Genomic DNA, 21,554 nt, shown 5'->3' on the forward strand with positions numbered 1-21,554 from the left:
AGAACCACCCTCATAGGTAAAAATAGGGAAGACTTTTATGGCTAAATATGCTGGAAAAGTTCGCAGTAACAGCACTGCTGGACTACTATGTAATTATCTCTAAGCTACATGTATTCACTCACACTACTCAAAATAAGAACACTTACAGGTACCTGTAACCTCAAAACCTGTGAAAGAATAACCATAGTCTGTGTCAAATTTAGACAACCATTTTTTCCAAATATATCTAATCTATTAGGTATTTCTTCAATAACTGTCCTTAAAATACAGCTGGTATAAGTGCATAATTGCTTCAGTTAATGCTTTATTTTGAGAGTTGTGGCTCCATACAGAGGATAATTTCCAAAGTCATAACAGAGGAAAACACTCCTGGGAAATTTAACAACGAGCTCAAGGTTCTCAGAATAATATAGTGAATAACAATTAGAAAGGTATCATTAACATATGATACATGGCTGTAATTTTGTCCAAACTAATTAGAGCAGTTGTTCTCTTAATAGTTTATTAAAATGAACACTAAATCAAATATATTAATAGTGCACATATATTCTGTATTGTGTTTTATATTTTGTTAGATATGGCAATAAAACAAGTCTTTGTTAAAATCTACTGTTATCACTTGAAGTACTGAGAAAAGTTGTATTGTCATCAGATCCTAGAGAGCAAGCTTGAACTCAGCAATACCAGTGGATTAAACAAATAAAAAGAAAAGAGATGGACCAATGTCTGCTTTTAATGGAGATAAACATAATGTCACATCTTGTTTTCCTCCTCTGGTGCTTCTGCCTCTCAGGCCCTGGAAGGGCACATACCATGTGTGTGCATTTGAGAGAAAAGCTGGACCAGGAGCAGCTAGTATTAAAGCTGAGGTATTAAATAGGATGGGGAATATTATTCCTGCAAGTAAGAGGGATTGTTCTCACCTGTGTGCTGTCCATAAGGCATTCTGCATAAAGAACCAACAGACATCATAAATCATTATCTAGAGACAGTAAACACTGAAAAAAAACCCACGCAAGACCTATGCTGCTTTATCTAGGGGCTCATTTTTAAAATTACCTGTCCTGTACTAGGCTGTTGATATTTGAGTCTCATCCATGCAATTTGGCCATAGCAACACAGGTATAGAACAGCTAATGATCACAGATATTTCATTTGCAAAAGATTCGAGTTACTTCTGTTTAAACAAGTGCTTTGCACAGGAGGGCAGAAGTTAGGCAGTGGTGTTTCAGCAATTTCCAAGATGTCGAAACATTCCTTAGGTTCCAGGTTAAAGGGTGAAACCTTGGCCTTATTTAGATGCTCTTCAAACATTAGGGGCCAGCTATGGATCAAGGTTTAAGCAAATCCTGCTACGAACTGGTAAGTATTTCACGGATGACTTCCATATGCATACAAGTATCTTAACCAATCCACAATGAACCACATATCAGGCTTTTTACAGTAGTTCAGTCTTGTGAAAGAAGTTTAAATGGGAAGGTGGAATAATCAGCACCATCCGAGACCAGAGCCAGGGCCTGCAGACAAAAAGAGAACACAGCGCTTTCTGTTTGCAATGCTGTTTATTTTAGAAAAGCCCCTTTGATCATCTGAATGAAAAATGTGGGCAGAAAAGTCACAAATGTTATAAAACAAAGTTTATTCTGCAATATTTTGTCATAATGAATTGCATCTCTTTGGTAAAAATAAAATTTATAAACATTTTAATTAACAGAGATTAGCATACAAAAAACTAAACTTTTGTAAATCGTCTTCAAAACGGGTAAAGGACTAAACCAGAGGAAAAAGGGTTAGAATTGGTCACCTACTGGCAGAATTATTCTAAACAAACCCAAGGACATTGCTTATGCTACATTAGAAACAAGCTAACGGGAATGGTTTAAAAACAACTCTGGTTCATTTGATCAGAAAGCATTCTTACAATTCACTTTTAAATAAATAATAGTTACAATGAATTGGCAATTATAAAATGTTTTATATCACTATATGGCAGTAACATAATACTTTTAATTATGCACTTTTTAGTTTGAAGAAATGTACATTTACAAAACAGACTTGATAATGGCACTGGCAGTTAGGTGTGAAGAATGTGCTTTAAGATAAAATAGCAGGTGCAACATTTAAAATAGTCTACCTTTTCTTTTCAATAAATATTTTGACCACACCATTATTAACGTGTATGAGTATACTTTGCTTTAATTAAAGCTTGTACTTTTCAGGCTGACGAAAAGTTGCAAACCACACAACTTCCATTTTACAGTTGGATTTAAAAACATTTGATGTGACTTCTGCAGATCAGTAATTTAGGATTGGAATCTGAAAAGCCAGTATAGGTTTGTACAGTAATCACATCAGATTTACCCTGAACAGAGCAACCTCCCATGAACACAGGCCTCATACACTTCTTCACTGCATTTAAAGAACTGAATGTGGTTCATTAATACTTTTCTTGCCAAAATGTATCCAAGTCAACCATTGGCATCAACATTTTACATATGTCACTAAAAAAAACCCAAAGCCCAACAATCAAAATAACTTTTAATTATACTCCATTTATACTATATACAGCAGGGTCTCTAACTGAGGTGGCAAACAAACCCGAACCAAACAGATATGTAAGAGAAAGGAAGGGCAGCTCTTCTCCCACTGCCAAGAGAGGTGTTCCACAACTCAGCTGTCGGTCTTTGCTGCCAAACGTGCAGGCAGAGGTCTGGGACAACATGGTGGGACAGGGCAGGGGCACAGCTCATCTGCCTTCCCCTTTGGAAGCAGAGAGGGAAGACAGCAAAGCAGGAAGAGCAGGAAGAGCACGGCCCCGCTGCACCGCTCTGTGTCCCAGGGAAAGGCTGCAACTGCTCCCCCCTTCCACAGTTCCAGTTCTCCCAGCTGTAAGGATGGATGGGATGCAGCTCTCACTGCTCACTGCTGGCTACTAACTGGTTCTCACTGGTCATTGCATAAGGTGATTAAATGCATTGTTAGCATCCCAATCCTTCAGATGTGCTGACGTCATTGTCACCAACTTCAGGGTTAACAGCAGCACAGACACACTCCCAATAAGTATTAACCTCCTCAAATTTTATCTGAGGCAAAAAAAAATTCAGAACCAAATCAAACCATGGAGCTGACTATGAACACAGTTTCCACAATACCTGGATCTTGATACAGCTTTCACTGGAAGCTACAGAAAGCTGCAACCACTTCAGCAGGAGCCAGGCAGCACCCCTCTTCAACAGTGTGAAACTGAAATCATGGCACTGAGCAAAACCTCAGGCTGCTCACAGTATTTCTGTGTGTCTGAATCCTCCTTTTCACATTGACACAAGCCTTTGCAGTTTTACATGAGAGTTCAAAAGCAACCCATGAGCAAGAAGAAGCAGTTCCACCAAGCATTCATATCTTCAGCTCCTGAAATCCTAAGAAAGACTGCGTTGGTACTTAGTTTTCCTTTTAATGGTGAGTTTTACCCCTGCTACCCATCACTAACACATCCAATATCAAATCTAATTGGCTAGTGCAGCACTTGTGATAGCTGGAACACACACACACGCCTGCACACGTTGCCCTGTTACAGGTGTAGGCTAACAGGTGCTCACACAAAGCAGGAATGAAGCAGAGTATTTTCCTTCCCTTTCAAGAAATAACACAAATCATTCTTAAAATTGAATTGGAAAAAGAAAAAAAAACATAAAAAAGCCCCAAAAAAACCAACTTCTTTTTTTCTCTCCTAGTGTTTGTGCTTTAAATTCCAAAACACAAAGAACCTCGAATATTTCACACTTGATCCAACAGCCATTGAGTCAGCAGGTGCACCACTGTTGTCTTCAAGAGGCACTGGAATGGGCCCTCAGAGCAACAGACCTTCAGCAGCATGGCTGTGTTTGCATTGGAAGTAGACAGTTTAGGACAGGATTCATGAAGAGACTGACAAATAAGAAAAAAAAGAAAGGAAAAAAGGGGCAAAAAAAGCCACACTAATCTAAGAAAGGCATTCAAATAGCCAGGAAAATACTCCCTTAGGGAAAGGTTAACTTTTGGCTGAACCCAGCACTGTTTTCAACAGTGGACATTGGTTTCCTAAGTGGCTCTGCTCCTAATTTTCACCCAGCTTGCCCAACACCTGGTGGAAGCAGTAGCTTCACGTTGGTGAGAATGTTTATGGCACATCATGCTACCTTTCAGCAACAGGAAAGATGACCTTGGATAGCTGTATACAATTCTGCAACATACTTAAGGCATCCTTGTATGTACAGTACTGTTAAAACCCACTCCAACAGAACTGCTTACCCATTTTTGAAAAGAAAATTAAAAAAATAAAATAAAAAGGCATCATCTACAGGAAGATGTAAGTAATCACCACTGATTTTAAAAGAAAAATAGGGATAAAGTTCAACATACCACAAAAAACATTTTTTGGCTGAAGGATGTCTAGGAACTATAAAGAGATTCTCTTATTGCAAAATGAATTTTAATCCTTTACATGGAAGTCAGAGCCCTTAGACAGAACAAAATTCACCTCTGCAGATGAGGCCAGCAGAGATGTAAATATGATCCACAGTGTGCATCTGAACAAATGTATCTCTGAAAAAAAAAAAGTCAACTATTGAAAAGAAAAAAAATTAAAATTATCATTAAGAAGTATGCTTTTGGGTTTTCACAAGTCATGCATATCTTCTAATTTGAGAAGATTAAGTATTTTCTTTTTAGGTGGTGATTTAAAAATAAATGGCTAAATTATAGTTTGCGCCAAAAAAAAAAAAAAAAAAGCAGTGAGTCCTCTTATGGCTTTGATCTCCCTTGTGAAGGGCAAAAGTAGAAGAGTATTGCCACAATTAAAAAAAATATATGTATATATTCAACACTGACAAACATATTATTTTTTCCTTTGCTTGTGACAGTGGGTCTTTGCAGTACTTATTAAGGAACTCAAGCACGTTTGGATGCCAGCAAGGTGGAGCAGAGACCCTGCTGCTTCCTTCAGCTCCTCATCGATCTCCTGGCACAGCTCCTCGAGTACTTTCTTGCTGGGCTGACTTTCCTTAGAGGTATCCACACAAGGTTGGGATGCATAGCCACTGTCTCCGAGAGGATCGTCTTCATAGTCCCCGTCCGTGTCCACCTCGCTGTGGAAGCCCTCGCTGCCGTCGCTGCCGTCGTGGCTGGTCTTGGAGATGAACTCGTACACCTCGTCCAGGGAGGACAGGGAGGACACGCTGGACCTGGAGGCGCAGCGCTGGGAGCCCATGCTGCTGGCACTGTAGTTGTGATCCTCGCTCGGATCGATGCTGGTGGCCGTGGAATCGTTCTCCTGCAGGTTTATGGAGCTGGGGGGATTGAAGGCGCTGCCGTAGCTCCTCTTCTTGGGTGTCTTCAGAGGCTGAGGTTTCTCACCTGTGAAAAACAAGATGTGTCAGGAGGCAAGTGCCCCAGTGAGATCACCTGCACCACTGTGCCTAGCTGGCTGGGAAACTGAATCCCAGCATTTAAAGTCACAATGTGCCCGTTTACTGTCACCCACAGAGGACAACAGTGACCACCTAATCCCAGCTAAGAGCTAGAGGAACAGAGAAGTTGCCAAGAAACTCTTCTTACTATCTAGCACAGAGAGGGCAGGGATAGAACTTTGCAGAAAAAAACCAAAATTAACTGGGAAAAGAAAAAAAACAAAATTTACTGGGAAAAGAAAAAAAAAAAAGGCTGCTTCTAATAAAACTCTTGCAATACCAGCTGAAAGAATAATTAAACCAGAATTCTTTCTTGACTACATTTACTGTTTGGAAACTAGACCATACTTGTTTCCTGAAATTTTATACAGAAAGTATTTAGTTACTGAGTAGAGAAGAAAAACAAGAGTAAAATGGCTTATGCTTACAGTCCAGCATCCCTTGTTGAATGGAAGTATTTAACAGCATCATTGCAGTAGCAGCATCAATATCAGATTCTGTGAAGCAGAAGCAGCAAAATGTTAGAACTCAGGTAAGCCTGACAAGATGACGTCTCTAAAATATACAAAGAATACATATAAATATATATATATATTTGCCTGTACTGGCCTACAACAAAGAGCAAGGATGGGGGAACGTACAAACTCAGACAAAGCATGACCCTTGTACAGCTCAGTGCTGTTCCAGATCAGTCTCATACCTTAACTATGACATTCAAAGGCTGAGTTCTCACGTTGCACTCACTGAAGCCAAGAATCAGTGACACAATTAGACGTTCATGTGACAATGCTGTTGCTATACTTAACAACTGCCTTTTGTTTGTACCAGTTGGGAGAGAAAGATTAGACACATGGCACAGCAAAGCACCTCAGCAGCTCCATACCCTGGCTGTGTGAATGTGCAAGGCTGAGAGCAGCCGTGCCCATTAAGGCAGCACTAATTGAGCACAGCTCCCTCCTCCAGCAGAATTTTTCACACCAGTAAGTCAAACGGAAGAAATGGAGACTGCACAGGGGGAAAGGGCACTGAACTGCTCAATCTAGGAAGCAAGGGGATCTAAATAATAAATAGGCATGTAGAAAAGGTTGAGGTGAATTGTGGCACTGTCAGCTGCAGTGAGAAGCACTGTTACAAAATGCCATCCTTTGCAGAGTAGATTGCTTACATTTCTGAAAGGCACCTTGAAGGTAACGGGGCAGAGAGTGACATTTCTAACCAGAACAAGGTGAAAGGGAAAAGAAACAAGCATGCCTTTCCCACTCGTTTCAGGACATGCTCGTGCCCTTTAAAGAAGAGGAAATCCAATCCATTCTTTGGCTCACTTCTGCAATGGATGATGAATACTCCTTATATAGGACAGAAATATGTATGGTGGACTAACCAGGCAAAACAGGAACAAAGAGACAGTGAGCTCTCACAAGAGCCTGGGTGTCTGAGAGCAGAAGATCACATCTGAGGTGTAGGTAGGTATGTACATATGTATGAGCAGTGAGTGGAGAACAGGCCTGGAGGGGACCAGCAGCAAGCAGAACAGGCTCTCAGTTCTCCCGAACTGGAACTGTGGGAGGAACTGTTAAAGCAAAAGATCAGCAATATCATTTTTTATGGCATTTGTTTTCTTCCTCACATTACAGGCATTAACTGTATTACTGAATTTAAGGGGAGGGTAGTATTAGGAGAGGGACTGCAGAGTTGTCAGCGTGGATTCCTTATCTTGATAACTGTCTCTAACTTCACCCCTGGTCAAGAAGAAATTCGAAGACTATGACACCTTGGGAATGTTGTACCAACATGGGAAGGGGACTGAGCTGCTGTTTCCAACACAGGTTATAAAATGTACACATTTTCCTCCTTTGTTTTCCATGCCTTTAATTTTAAATCCAGCATATGTTAGGCTCTACCCCATTGTGCTCATGCAATTATTTTTTTTCCTTCTGCTTTGGCTTTCTTTGGCAGAAACGGAGCCCCTGAATTCACAGGTTATATACACCCAACTGACAAAAAGAAATAGAAAAATAAAGCATGAAGAATTACTGCTCCACTAGTGTAATCAGGAAGTGAAACATTCCCATTCCTTCCCTGTTATCCCAGACATTTTATTTTATCATCTGATGTTGGTATATAAGCACTACCTTGTTAAAATGACAAGCAACCAGAGGCATTAATGCAATGCAGGATTACTACCTACAAAGAGTATTTCTGTACCTTAATACTCCCAAAGAATGAGGAGAGGCACTTCTGCAGTGGCTTCTTAGCAGTGCTCTGTGTCACTGATAATGTACTTCAGCTTCATTTGTGATTGCTCTTCTCAACAGTGCAGTATTTCCCAAATTTACACTTCTCCAGCAGAATGGCTGAGGAAGCACCTTATTACAAGGAACTCTGTTCATCTGCACAAGAGTTGCCCTATGGGACCCCAGGAAAATGAATGGCTTGCATCTAACGCCAGAGAAATGCTGAACAGGCTCCCCCACAAGCAGAAACTAAATGACACCAGATACCCATCGTTATTCTGGCAACGCTGATGTAGCTAAATGGAAGAGGCAACATCAGACTGGCAAGCTCCAAACCTGTCACAGGACACACCAGCAAAATCCTTAGAAGCAGAGGGATTTCTTTTTTTCTCCAACAAGCCCTGAGAATCCCAGATCCAGCAGCCCTGCAGCAGCCAGCCAGCCAAGGGATGTTTCCTTGCCACCCAGATGCCACCACAGAACCTCCAGCTGGGGTGCATGGTGATCATCACCTGTGGGCCAGGCTGCGGCTTGGTCTCCAAAAAGCCTTGGCTTTGCTGCCTAACCAAAGCTGCTGGTTTGTGGCAAAAACCTAAAAGCAACCTGCTCACCTCTAAGCCTACTGAGCCAGCAAAATCAGGGAGCTGGGTGTCTGATCAGGTCCCACTTGGGCAGTGCCTTTCACTATCCCGTCGAAAGAACTGTAACCACATTCCTCTGCAACATTTTGTTAGATTCAACCCTTTTAAAATTGAGTACCATTCACTTTTCTGCACTTGAAAACCAAGATTATTATTACTTTTGTCTAGGACAAGTCTAATTAAGCTTTATTAGCGAGGTGCAAGAGCTGTGCTCAACTGGCTCCTTCAAAAGAAATGCTGCAACCCCCAGCACACTTTCTAGGCTCCCTCTTAGTACCACAAGTTTTATACACTAACATTTGCTACCTTTGGTTCTCAGTTCTTGGTCTCCAATAAAACTGATAAAGAGATGTGCAGCTTTCAGATTCGTTTTCTACTGAACTATTCATTAAGTAGGTCATATTTGGGAGTGATGCATGTGCTGAATATTTTGCTGTCAGGACAAGATGGTCCCAATTACACCTTGAAATTCACCTCGTGGATTTAAAATTAATACACAAGTAGATAACACACGTGCATTGTAGCACATCAGGGTTTTTTTGTCATCTAGCAGACCCTTCAGAGCAGGGACAGAGACAACATCAGCTGGGCTGCAGTCCATGGTTATGACCAAAACCAGGGGAGAAGAGTAAAAGGAAATTCAAAGTTTACCTTTGAGAGATCGGCCATGATTCTGCTGAAGGACCGAAGTCAGGTAGTGAGGGGACGACGACCTACTGGAAAAGAAATTCAACAGCTCAAAGCCAAGCCCTGATTAGGCAAATTATTTGTACAAAGCATAGCAGACTCAATATTATGATCATAGAAGACCAAAAACAAAACCAACCCTATTCACCACAGGAAGGCAATCAACTTCTGCTGCCCTCAGTAGATGGCTCAGCACTGGTTCATACTTTGTGGAGCATTATTTAAGCCATCACCAGCATTTGGAAAAAACCTCCAAATACACACACAAAGCAAAAATCTTGTTGGCAAGAGTCACTGACTTCTACAGATTTTCTATACTTGCCTAAAGGCTGGATTTTAAACAAAGGTATGTGTTTTTTAGTACATAAAACCTACACGTGAACAAAACATTAGCTGATACAGGGATGCTCAGGGGACAGGTAAGGACCAGTTGTGATCATCTGCTTTTCCAAACACTGGTGGGCAATTAACAAAAACAAAAAGTAGTAGGCAAAAACCCGTGGAAGAGGAAAAAAAAAAAGTCAAGACAACTGCGAATTTTAAAGTTGATGCTGTCCAGGGTGGTTCTTCATAATCAGACCAGCTTTGCTCCAGACAAAATACCCTTAAACCCCTCACAAAATAAAGGGCAAGTTAAAGCTTTCACGTTTTTTTTTTCTGCTACACTCAGCCCTAATGATTCAGTTTCTTATAAATATATTAGTGAGCAGTTAGAAGTAACTACAACAAAAATAGTACACACTATTAAAATTGCATGAAATGTAGCAATGTGCATCTTTTATAGTGCTGCTGGAACAATCTGAAGGGTGATGACAGAATTTTTTCAAACCCAACCTGCAAGAGAAACCCCAGTTGAATGGGAAAAATGTGCAAAACTAGAGTTCACTGTCTTGTATCTTTTCTTGTAGCAGCCACGGAGTGCAAAGGGAATAGATCCAAAAATAGGTGAGGAAAAAAAAAATAAAATAAAGGAAAGCAATGGTCTAACCCAAAATGGCTGGCTTTGCAGCCCTCAGATCCATTGTACAAAGAGATGCTAAACATCATCATCCTTTTGTCTAAGCTCAGATCCTTCAAAAATCATGTCCACATAAAGCTCCCCCAAAGTAAATTAATGCCTGGTATTGATTAAGACAAGCCATGCATAAGGTATGAGCAAGATGAGGACTGTGGCTGTGCCCAGGGCTCTAATTCGTGTAGCACCAGAACCAGAATGCAGCCAGGGGCTTCACAACGACTTGTTGAACAAGCTGTGCAGAAATAAAATGCATCAGGGATGCCAATCATCTATGAAAATACAAATTTCAGTGTCACTAGACACAGATTACAGTTTTGGAAAGCTTCTGCTCAAAGCAACAGCTTAAATTTTATTTTAAAATCACGCTGAATGACAGGCATACTCCCCAGAAACACACTGTAAAATAATCATGAACACCAGTCTTCCCACAGGAAATTTCAGAGACTGTCGCAGCTGAATTTTAGGATCACTCTGAAGATAAATTTGGACAGTATTTCAGTCTCTCTCCAGCTGAACCTCTGGGCTTCCTCTCTCTCTACAACAAGGCAGATCCTTGGAGGCCCTTCCCCAAAATCAGGCCAGAATTTAAATCAAATCTAAGCATGGAAGGGGAAAAAAATAAACCTGTTTTGCAGTGTGTGATGGGAAGTCACATAAATGTTTTTTATTATTGAAGGAAAATAAACCAGCTTTCATTAGGGAGCAGTTTGATATCTTAATATGTTTTTTCTTATTTTCTTGTATTCATAAATACAAGCCTGCAAAACCCTTCCCATGTTGAAGTCAGTGGGAATTTTGCCATGTGGCTTCATTAGATCCAGGATTTCCTTGTAATTGTTGGCAAGTGTGACTAGTCCTTCAGTAAAGGGAAAAAAAAAGTTACCAAAAACAACAGCGTCAAAATAAAGTCCTGCTCTTCCAAGTACTTTAGCATGCACGTGAAATGTCTCCTTCCTCACACCTAATTTCGGTATGTTGCATTTATCCAAGCTAAGTAAACCACACTTAACACAACTTTAGCTGCACTGATCCTGGAGACCCTGGAGATTTTAAAAGCTTAACTGGTCAAGGCTCTGAACTGCCTTAGGCTGAGTCTGTGAATCTTCTGCACCTCTGGCAGGACAGAAAACATCCAGAGGTCCCTTCCCATCTGTATTATTTTCTACATTTTAAAGTCTGGCTGTCCTAACACAGACAGAGCATTAAAGCTTTCAAGGACCAAACCTTCACTTGAGTTGTAGCCAAAACCAGAAGTCCATACCCTTACATAGATACATTAAAGCCTGTAAAAGCATTATGCTCCAGAGCCCAATTACAGTCATTTCAATAATCTTTACTCCCATAAACCCCAAGCAATACCACTAGCCACCTCATAGTTTCCAATCTTACTATTTCTTAATACTTAAATGTTTCAGGGTTATTTAAGTAATGCTCCCAATTCCAACAGAAAGCTGGAAAACAGGGTACTTCTGCCTGGCTTCTTCCAGCTCAGGTTTGAGAGAGACCAGAGACTATTGGTTGTATCTTGTGGGTTACAAACCTCACTGGACTAGGCCATGGGACACAAAAATCTTGAGCCCCTAAGGCTTGCACAGGGGTGCCAGCTCCCAAGGTCAGTGCACTGTTGGACCCTGAGAAATGTCTGCTCAGTGAAATCCTGCCCCAGGAACCCCAGCTCCTCTTGTTTGTTAAGGAAGCTCCATGCAGTAAGGTTAAGGCAAAGGGCAATGTACAGACACCTTAATTACCCCTTATCTCACCCAAATTCTTTCCTGAACTAGACAAACCAGCTGCATGCCTTCCTCAGAACTGAGCTCACCCAACATGCTGCTCTGCATTCTGTCCCCCTGCCTCCACAGGCTGACCCAGCTGCTGCTCCTTTTCCTCTACTCAGGACACATGAGTTTGACTTCAAATTCTCCAAAATCTATTGCCTAATCTTAAACTGTGTAGGTTTCAGAAGTCCTGGTTTCAGAAGTCTTGCATGCCCCACCTCAGATTGCATTTATGGCAAAGGCTCTCTTCCATCCCTGCTGCAAAAGGCTTTTAAACAGCCCCAGAGAAAAACAACCCTCTCAGAGCAGCATCTCAGCACTTCCGACTGTGGAAAAGTTGGATTGTTTTTGACAAAAGCACAGAATAGACACATTTTATATCCAGAGAAGTGACTTGCAGGAGAAGACACCCACCTTCTCCACAGAGCAGTACCAGGCATCACTCTAGAACAGTCCTGATGGACTGTGCTTGGAAGAGGATTTTGCTCCAGTTCCCAGGACTGCCTGCTCTCTTGGAGAAACTGGGCTCTCCAGAAAGCAGCCAGCACACCCCTGACCTCCTTCTTTTAAACTCTCCCAAGTTAATAAGAGACTTAAACACACCCCAGATGTGCTATCTGGAGAGCATGAGCTCATTACATCTCCCCTCCTCATCCAGCTGGTCTCACCTAAGGCCCACTCAAATTCTGCTCTCGGGTGGCAGCAGGTAACAGCACTTCAGCACCCTCTGCTACTTGGAGCAACTTCCTGCTGGCATGAGAACTTTCACCTACCTGGGTGGTGACGCCGGGGGAGTGTAAAACGCAAGTGCTGAGGAAAAAGGCTGTTTTTTCAGTGCTTGGACAAGATTAGGTTTATATTTCGGGTCAACGCACCACAACGACCCTTTTCCATTCACCTGCAACAAAGAAACACAGCAAATTAGAAAATCCAGGACCAGGCTGGTACAGTCCTTTCTAATTTAATATCCCCAAGTTGCAGCACAGTGCAATGACTGCACGTTGGCACACACCACTGCACAGCTGATGCATAACATCCACAGGCAATTCCATTGAGGATGGTCCCAAAGGTAAGAAAATGGTCCTGAGACCCTCACTATACACTATGGAAGCACGCATCTTGCAGGTGCAGGGATAGCATCTGCAAAACCCCTTCTCTAAAGCTCCATTCCCATTTGTCCCCTAAATGCTGTAAACCTTATTTTAACACTCAAAAACACAGCTGTGAGTTTAAGGACCTGTCAAGGCACCAGCAAACTGAGCAGCATTCTTCTCTTTAACAGGTTTCTAGGTAAGAAACCCAAGCACCTTCCCCTTGGTTTAGATACAGACACATACTCATTGAACTTTACACCATCCTGGAAAAGGATCTTGCTCAATGCCCAGCTACAAAATAGATTATTCCCACTTTTTCAAAATCTGAAAACCTAATGAATGTATTTTTGATGCACCTAACAATGTGCCAGTCATTCTTGATATTAAATTTTGTATATTGAAACTTAAGATAAAGCACCTCTTGCTTGTCTCAAAGCTTTGTCCATGAATTTACTAAATAAAGAACCTATTTTTTTTGAGCCTGCTAGTTCTTGCACTTAAAGAAGAAAATTAGGTAGGACACTTTATAATCACTGACCTGAGAGATCAGCTAAAAGCTCTGCACAAAGCAGCACCAGATTTTTTGGGGAAAACAGATGCTAGAGAAATGGAAATGTCCATGGCTAAAGGATGGGGCAGCTTTACACCTGAACAGTAAGATCCTTCTAAAGGATTTTTGGGGGCTAAATATGAGAGCAGAAACCCAAGCTTCACGGAGAAGCTCCAGTGAGCCCACAGTGGCCAGCTGGCCTCCTCCTGCCAGAATCACAGAGGGCAATAATACCAATTTATGGATAGATGCTCCATGACTACTCTAGACTAAAAAGGACTTACAAAGCCTGTAAGTCTGTGGTTCTATTTAAGTCACAGGGGTTTTCTGAGAAAATATCTTGCTATCAATAGAGAAAAGTCAAGCCAGGGAGAGCCCCAGCTGTGAAAGAGATGCAGCTCTGCAATTGTTGCTGAAGCCACTGCCTTTAATAAAGATCTCTGAGCTCCTGCACCTCTCCAAGTTATTTATTTTAACCTGATACTGATACACACCTTTACATGCTAAAACTCAGCACAGCCTGTAAGATACTTATTGAGAAGCTTACTTTTAATTAATAAACAGACATAGTGGCTGGCAAGATGATTTATCCACCTAGGTACTAATAAGGGGCATCCTCCTAACTGGCTCTATCCATCATCTCAGTGACAGACTAACACCTCGATCCTTTTCCTGCACCTCTCCCAACCATGCACAACTGGCCTTTTTTTTTTCTCCCTCCCTTTCACAGTTTGGAGGCTTTTGCCCCCAGGGAGCAGCAGGAAGTCCCCTGATCAGCAAACCACGTCTCTACACTGTTTATCTGCTACTTTAGGTGAGCACTTTCTCTTCATGCCTCATTCAGTTCAGCTGCTGGGAGTTAGCTTCCCTCTTTGATCTTCCCAGCAAGGTACTCCTCCAGTTTGCTGCCCTGACAACAAAACACAAGGATTTTGGGTGGATATTGCAACAGCAAACTGAACCCGGGCACACCCTGAAGCCATCCAGATACTGACAGATCCAACGCAACAGGCAGTAAAACAGGGTGACTTCTTCTTTGGGTCATGTGTAATGTGAAATCACACTTCCACCCACCTTTGGAGTTACTAAAAGTAGACACTGAGCTGAAGAGATGATGGGGCTGCTCCTGTGCTTTGCCTGCAACCCCTGCTTAGCAAAGGCCAGGTCTGAAATCAAGTGTCACGTGTTAGGGGAAAGCCTGCCACAGCTGGAGCTGGAAATGCCACAGAATCATCTTTAAAACAAGCCAGAACAGAGTGTGCCATTCCTCCTAGCAAGGACTAATTCAGGACACTCTAAAATGCTAAATTGCCTTTGGAGGTTAGTATTTCATTTCAACTGTGAGCCAAGTGCTGGAATGAAATGTAGGTGTAACTTTTAGTTATGATCTAAAGAAAAATGCCTCCAGAGTCAGTGAAAAGAGGCCACCAGGCTCTTCTTACTCTGCAACTCAAAACAGGGGCAATCATGTAGTTCTGAGATTACTTTTTGGTATATCACCTTTTCTGCATCTTTCTAATGTTTCTAATTTGACTTGCAGGATTTTACCTAGGCAAAAATAAAGGATGGAAAATAATTCCTGTGTTTTGAAGCATTGGAGCTATTTTGCAGACAGTAAGTTTCCAGCCCCCAGCATTTCAGGGCTGGATTACAGAAATGTGGGTTGGAAATGCAACGCCTGCCATGATCCAGCCTTGTCATTTACCATCACCCCACCACAGTCCCCCACCAGTCAGTGAGCAAAGCCCAACGAGTAACCAAAGCAGAGCAGCTCAGCTGGTGCTGGTGGCTCAGGCTCACTGCAGGCACATGTCCCCGTGCTGCTGAGAGCTGTCCATCCATCAGCTTCACACCTGGGCAGCAGTCCTGGCTCCATCAGGTAGGGCCAGTGTTCACCAGCTGCATCCACCTGAACAAGGTGAACCACTGGAAAATACTGTCTGTGTGGAAGGAGGTATAAAATACATTCACCAAAAGGTTTACCACATAAAAGGAATCTCTCTCCCATCTCCACAGGCTTATAGATGGGACTTGCCCTGCTCTTTGCCCAAATATTTGAAAAGCTACACTGGTTGTTTATCACCATCTCTTGACCAAAAAAAACCACAAAAACAACCCAACCACAAACAAAAAACCCAAAATCCTAAACCACGTATTTACCAGGAAAAGGAGGTTTGTTGAAAATATTCAAGCCCTGTAACCCTCAGCCTCTAGAGGAAGCAGTGGCAGGGCCACATCCATACAAGCAGAGGCCTGCCAAATTAATGTTTGATGTGGATGCTGATCCTGCCTCCTCACACCTCTTCTCCTCAGCATCAATTAATGAACCATCTCCAATGCTGTAATCATAAAAACAAGTCTAAGCAAAGAACAGGGAGACTCTTCAAGGCTTTCAGCCCCAAACCCCTTTTCACTGGAGGTCCTCCTGTGCTGTGGAGCAAATGCTGCTCCCTCAAAAAAAGCAATGTCACAGTGTAGGCGCCTCTCTCCCCAGCCCCAAGGCAACATGACAGTGCTTAAGATGCAAAGAGCTGCATCTTCTGAGGATCACTGACTCACAGTCACACCTCCGTATCTTCAGGGGCACCAGAGCCACAGCAGGAACACTGGAAGGCAAGCAGTTGTCCCCGGGACTGCTCCAGCATCACCCCCTTGATGTTCATCACCACCACTACGAGAGACCCACTGGAAATCTCATCTGACTGGCTGACTGCAGACATGCTCTCGACTGCAGCTCTACAAGAAAGGGTATTTCAGCTCGTGGGTCTGTCACCTGGGGCAAACTTTGACACACCACTTAGATACAGCAGCAGTGTTCTGTGTGCACACAGAGCAGGCAATGGTACTTTAGCAGAGTGATGATGTCCATCCATCCTGATCCCATGGCACAAGAAGTTGACTGCAATGCTGGCTCATGAGGCGTCTCAAAGCAGTTACTTTCCCTTCAGCACCACTCATTAAAAGAAAATCACAACATATAATTTTTTCCAGTGGTCCAAGCAAGGACAGTCTTCCCCCAATCTTTGCTGGATGCTGTTCTAGACCCCTGAACCCCTGCAGGTATTTAGCTGGCTGATGCAAATATACACACAGAACAATCAGCCACAGCTATGACCACGAAGAGCTACATCTGCAATATGATGGGGCACAGTCTGGTGGAAAGAGCTCTGCAGAATAAGGGAGCTGGAGCTGAGGGGTCACCTGTTTGTGACTTGGATGTTCTGGTCAGATCTGCTCCAGCAGGGTCTTGTGGACAACACCCAGAGCCACCAGGGCACAGTAAGCATTCTCCTGCAGCAACTCCTCCAGGTCAGCACCAGCCAAAATGAGTCCAGTGCAAGTGTCCTGAAACTGCCCTGCAGTGGCAGCTTAGGGGGCTAAGTGGGGGAAAAAAATCAGTTTTCCTTCAACGTGCACTTCCAATCCAAAACAAAATATCAGCATTACGGCAAAGATGAGGACAGACTCTTCCTTCTCTTGCTGCCTGACCCCGAAGAGCTGACAGCCAGCAGCAATAGCAAGGGAGGTGTCAGAGAGCAGAGCCTGCCCTGGGACACAGGGGCACAGACCATCCATCCCCCACTGCCAGACATTTAGACTCTTCCAACACAAGAGCTCAGATTCATTAGAAAGGCTTTAAAACCCTTCATATCCTGATGTTACCAAATAAACCAGGCTCCTCTGACACAACATGCCACGGACCTTTCTGCTTCCATGGGCACTTGGGATAGGAGAAAGCTGATTGCGTGCTCCCTTTGAACTACAAAATGCTATTAACCAAGAAAAAAGAGGAAAAAAATACAAAATCATCTTGCCCTTTCAGGAAAGCACCTAGAGGCATGGCTAGCACATGGTTACAGGCAACAGGATCAGCAAAATAAGCTTGTGAACAACTGCTGCTTGCTCCAAGACATGACACCTGAGGAGCTTATCCAAAGAGGTCCGCAGCATTTCCATCACCTGCCAAATCAACTCCCAAGGGGTCCAGGCATGCTGCTGTGTGCACAGACTTATTTTGCAGGAAGAATTTGGAGCAGTACCTTCACCTGGTCCTTTTCGAAGCAGGGTAGAGGGTAAAGATTGAACTGCTGTTTGTTAGAAATGAGGAAGCTTCAGCAAAGTTTCAGGAGGGACTTTTCTGGTTTTGGTTTCTTGGTTTTTGGTTTTTTTTTGTAAGTGCAGTTTCTGTTCTTTAGAACTACAGAACTGTGCAATTTCTGGAGCCCTGGGAAACCACTGACAGAGCACATCAGCATCACCTTGCTAGCAGCAGTGGGAGATATTCTGCACTTTGCTCTCTTTACTAGAGATGTCACATCAAGCAGCAAGCCACCCTCTGAGCCCAGTAATACTCATGGAGATGCCAGGGTAAGCAGGGGACCAGGCAGTGCCAAGCTCCTGCCACCCAAATGCCAAGACAGGTAACTCCTAACCCATGAGGCTGGAAAACATCAGAACATTTAAGGGCAGATCTACAGACAGAAGAACTCATACCAATTTAGATTTCCCTTTCCTGCCTTAATTTTTCTGAAACTCATGTCACTGTCCTTGGACAGGGCCACCCAGGCCTTTAACAGCACTTTTGTCACCTACAGCAGCGTGTGGTCCCTGCTTAGATCCAGCTGTCCACACAGGGACATCTGAGCATCTCAGTTACCCCATTACAGCACCTTGAGCCACTTTAAGAGCCCATCCTAATACTCAGCAGAATTCTGAAATGGGGCAGTTAATGTACTTGCCACATTGCAATAAAAAGTCACTTTTTTTAGGGCAAAGCTGCTGCTTGTGAAAACACCCTAATAATTTAATGCAGAAGCAGGAATATTGAGAAGCAGTGATGTTCAGTCCTATCAGTCCAAGGCAGTCCTCCCCAATGCCCACACAGCTCCAGGACCTCTCTCTACAGCGAGAGCTTGTCAAGCACTCCAAGCATTGCAGGCATTTCTGATAACAAGCCTGCTACCACCAAGTCTGACCTCCAAGCACAGGACTTGTCTGTTGACTTTCAGTATGTGGTTTGTTAGTTTATTTAAGTCAGAGCCACCTCTTTGAGAAACAAGATGGGGAATGAGAGAGGGAGGAAGAAAGTCACTAGTAAAATCATATGAATCATAAGAAGAAAGAACTTGTGCAGAAAGGAGTATCCTTGACACTAAGAAGTGTGTCTGCACTACACAGAGATGCACATCTTATGACATATGTTAAAGCATTACAGTCCATTAAATGCAGGAATTAATATGGTTATTGGAAAGCTAGAGCTGTGCTAAGTGTAACAGGAGATCACAAGTGGAAGAGTCAATTTAATATTTGAGAAAGCTGTTGGACTGAGGAACACTTGGCCACATATATCCAGTGTGCCCACAAGCAAGGGCACCTTGCAGAGGACCACATCTGCACCCAGGGGGGGAACACCCCTACTACCAGCTTCCCTGCCTGCTATCCCACAGTCTCCTCTGCTTGCCAATTGCAGCCATGGCCATGCTGGAAAAGCAGGGAAGGAGGAACATAGTCCACAGTTTCAGCACTGGAAAATAGAGAAAGAACTAGTTTAAGAGGCTTCATCAAGAAGAATTCCTGGGAGAGTTATTTGAAATTTCAGGCTGGTTATTGCAGGCTAACAAAATTGTAAGTAAATGGAAGCAAGAGTTCTCTGCAATTGCATGTGTGCTAGATTTAAAGAGGATGCACCACAGCTGGGTGTACCCAGTCAACAATAAACAACAAAACCCAGTGACTTTTGTCATTCCTGAAGCAGCATTTCCAAACCACCTCCATCTGCAAATAAAGTGTTAAGAGGACACACGGGGGTGAAAACAACCCAAACAAAATGCGCTTAAGAACAACAGAATCTTCTCCATTTCTCCCTGAATTTCAAACTCGCTCCACCTCCCTCCTGCCAGGTCTCACCTTGCCATGGCTTTTCTCCACCTTTCGGAAACACTTGTTCAAGGAGAGGTTGTGTCGGACCGAGTTCTTCCAGCCGGTGGGGGCCGTGGCAAAGTAGGGGAAGCGGTCCAGGATCCAGCTGTAGATCTCTTTGACTGGCAAGCTCTTGTTGGGGGACTGCTCAATCGCCATGTAAATGAGAAGGCTGAAAGAGTAAGGAGGTTTGGAAGTGGAGGATTTTTTCTCAGGGTTCTGGTAGCAGGATGGCGAGAAGGATGGCACACTGTCACCCTCGATGTCATACAAGGGGCTAACAATTGGAAGGCCCTCGCTGCCGAGGCTGAAGTTTGTTAGCAGGTTAGTACTTTCGTGCAGCCAGTTCAAATTTGTGAGCTCATCATCTGCTGAATCTCTGTCCACCACAGTGGCCTTTGGCTTGCCGGCGTCGCCCGCGTCGGGCAGGCTGCCCACCCCATGGCACTGCCGTAGTCCTGCGGCTTTTTCTGCTCCGGGCGTTTCAGCTTTCTTATCCGGAGTCATCCCAGTGACTGGACCCATTTAGCTTGAGTGGTCTGCAACAAAGGAGATGGTCAGAAATCGTTGCAAACTACCACAATGACGTTCAGCAGGAGCCCCCCAAACCCAAGTGTGGGGCTGCACCATCCCCACGCTGTGCACAAACACTGAAGCCACTGGTGAGAGCCAAGGTCCAGCAGGAGCCTCCCAGTAAACTCATGAGCATGTGCTAACTTCCCTTGGTTTATAGCAGAGCTTATGGAAAGCACCTGGGAACTGCTGTATCTATCTAGAAACACCAATTCCAACACAGAAATAATAGCTGTTTTCATGTCAACACCTGAAACCTGGAAAAAACCTTAACAGGTAGTATCTAACCCATTCAGCTCTCACATTAACTCTTAAGTTACTCATACTGTAAACTGACCCTGTTTAACAGTGTTTGCCTATGGTGTCCAATGAGTGAAAAAGGAATTGCAAAACTTAAATCAGCATAAAGTCTGTTGTAGTCTCAGTGCAAATGATATCTTTATAACCCCCTACAAGTCACAGTCATTCCCAAGTGCTGCTGCCTGTTTCTACCAGAGGAAGATCTGGCCAGCCCATCTGTTCATTACCTGGATCCCAAAGATCTTTTTCCCCTCCTGCAAGGGTTTGCTGTCCTAACCTTGGCTTCCCTGCACAGCAGAGTGTGCTGGGACCACCTCTCAACAGGAAGGGACCAACCGCTGGGGTGGCAGCCCAGACCTGCAGGAACAATGGCTCACCACTAAGATAAAAAAAAAACCCCAAAACAACAAAACACTAAAACCCCAATTAAAACACTATTATCTATAAAACACTGCCCATCAATGCACGGTCTAACAGGTTACCCATGCTTTAGAGGCATTACACTAACAGAAACCACCTTGCTTGTAGAGTTTTAAAAGGGGTCTTCTAGCAAACCATGCTATGAGAACAGCTGTTTTTTTCCTGCTGATGTGAGCAATTTACAGATGTAGGGGGTGTATATGTACACACATGTACACTATAGACATAAGACACTTCAGCTATGGATGCATTTCACAGCTGTAAATAGCACAGAGCAAAGCTGAGGTTCCTATTAACCGTAAAAAGATCCAACCAAACAACCGAAGAAAAACCCAAACCCCATTCCATATCCCTGTCAGCACTGTCATTCTGGTTTCATGCTCCAGGTCCCAGTGCCAGAGCTCAAGATGAGAACAGTTTCCATATCACATCTCACCAGACAGCTCGACACACTCACTGGATGTTTTCCTACACCAGTTTGCAGTAAACACTTGTCTCCTTGCACTTGCATCTTCTCCTACCAAGAGTCCACTGCCTGGCTCTGCCACCCCCAGCCCCAGTGAGCTCTGAACTGCCCAGCCTCTTTATTTTGGAGAAGGGGAGCGAGACTTGCAACGGAGGAGTGATGTGGAGACACAGAAAGGCAACAGGATAACCCATTTTATGCTCCCCAGTCCTGCCAGCCCCTGCCTGGTGCCAGGCAGTCACGAGGTGCAGATTTTGTGCCTCCCCCAGGAAACACACCGTGTTTCCCACCAGCAATTTTTACTCCTCTCTTTGTCTGCTCACACACTCTTGCACCAGCTATTGCAAAAGTGTGTTGACAACAGCACCTGCACTTATGCTTACCAGCAGCAGTGCTGGAAAATACCCATTAAATTTTTATTTTCTGTTTCCTA

At 43.5% G+C, this 21,554-nt stretch overlaps 1 protein-coding gene across 4 annotated transcripts in view; it reads right to left on the reverse strand.

Annotated features, from left to right (window-relative positions):
* Window positions 1–1,543: 1,543 nt before the first annotated feature.
* FOXN2 (forkhead box N2) overlaps window positions 1,544–21,554 on the reverse strand; it is a 29,694-nt gene continuing 9,683 nt past the window's right edge. For 3 of the 4 annotated variants that reach the window (XM_014877465.2, XM_088161040.1, XM_088161041.1), the window contains exons 2-6: window positions 19,351–19,901; window positions 12,573–12,697; window positions 8,971–9,035; window positions 5,873–5,941; window positions 1,544–5,391 (exon numbers count right to left, since the gene is read on the reverse strand). In XM_014877465.2, the coding sequence (XP_014732951.1) occupies window positions 4,874–5,391; window positions 5,873–5,941; window positions 8,971–9,035; window positions 12,573–12,697; window positions 19,351–19,887 (1,314 nt within the window). In that variant the 5' untranslated portion in view covers window positions 19,888–19,901 and the 3' untranslated portion in view covers window positions 1,544–4,873. The remainder of the gene's footprint in view (window positions 5,392–5,872; window positions 5,942–8,970; window positions 9,036–12,572; window positions 12,698–19,350; window positions 19,902–21,554) is intronic. The other variant, XM_088161042.1, reaches the window with a different exon arrangement.

Source organism: Sturnus vulgaris, chromosome 3 (assembly GCF_052056855.1).
Source record: "Sturnus vulgaris isolate bStuVul1 chromosome 3, bStuVul1.hap1, whole genome shotgun sequence".
Classification (NCBI taxonomy): Eukaryota; Metazoa; Chordata; class Aves; order Passeriformes; family Sturnidae; genus Sturnus; species Sturnus vulgaris.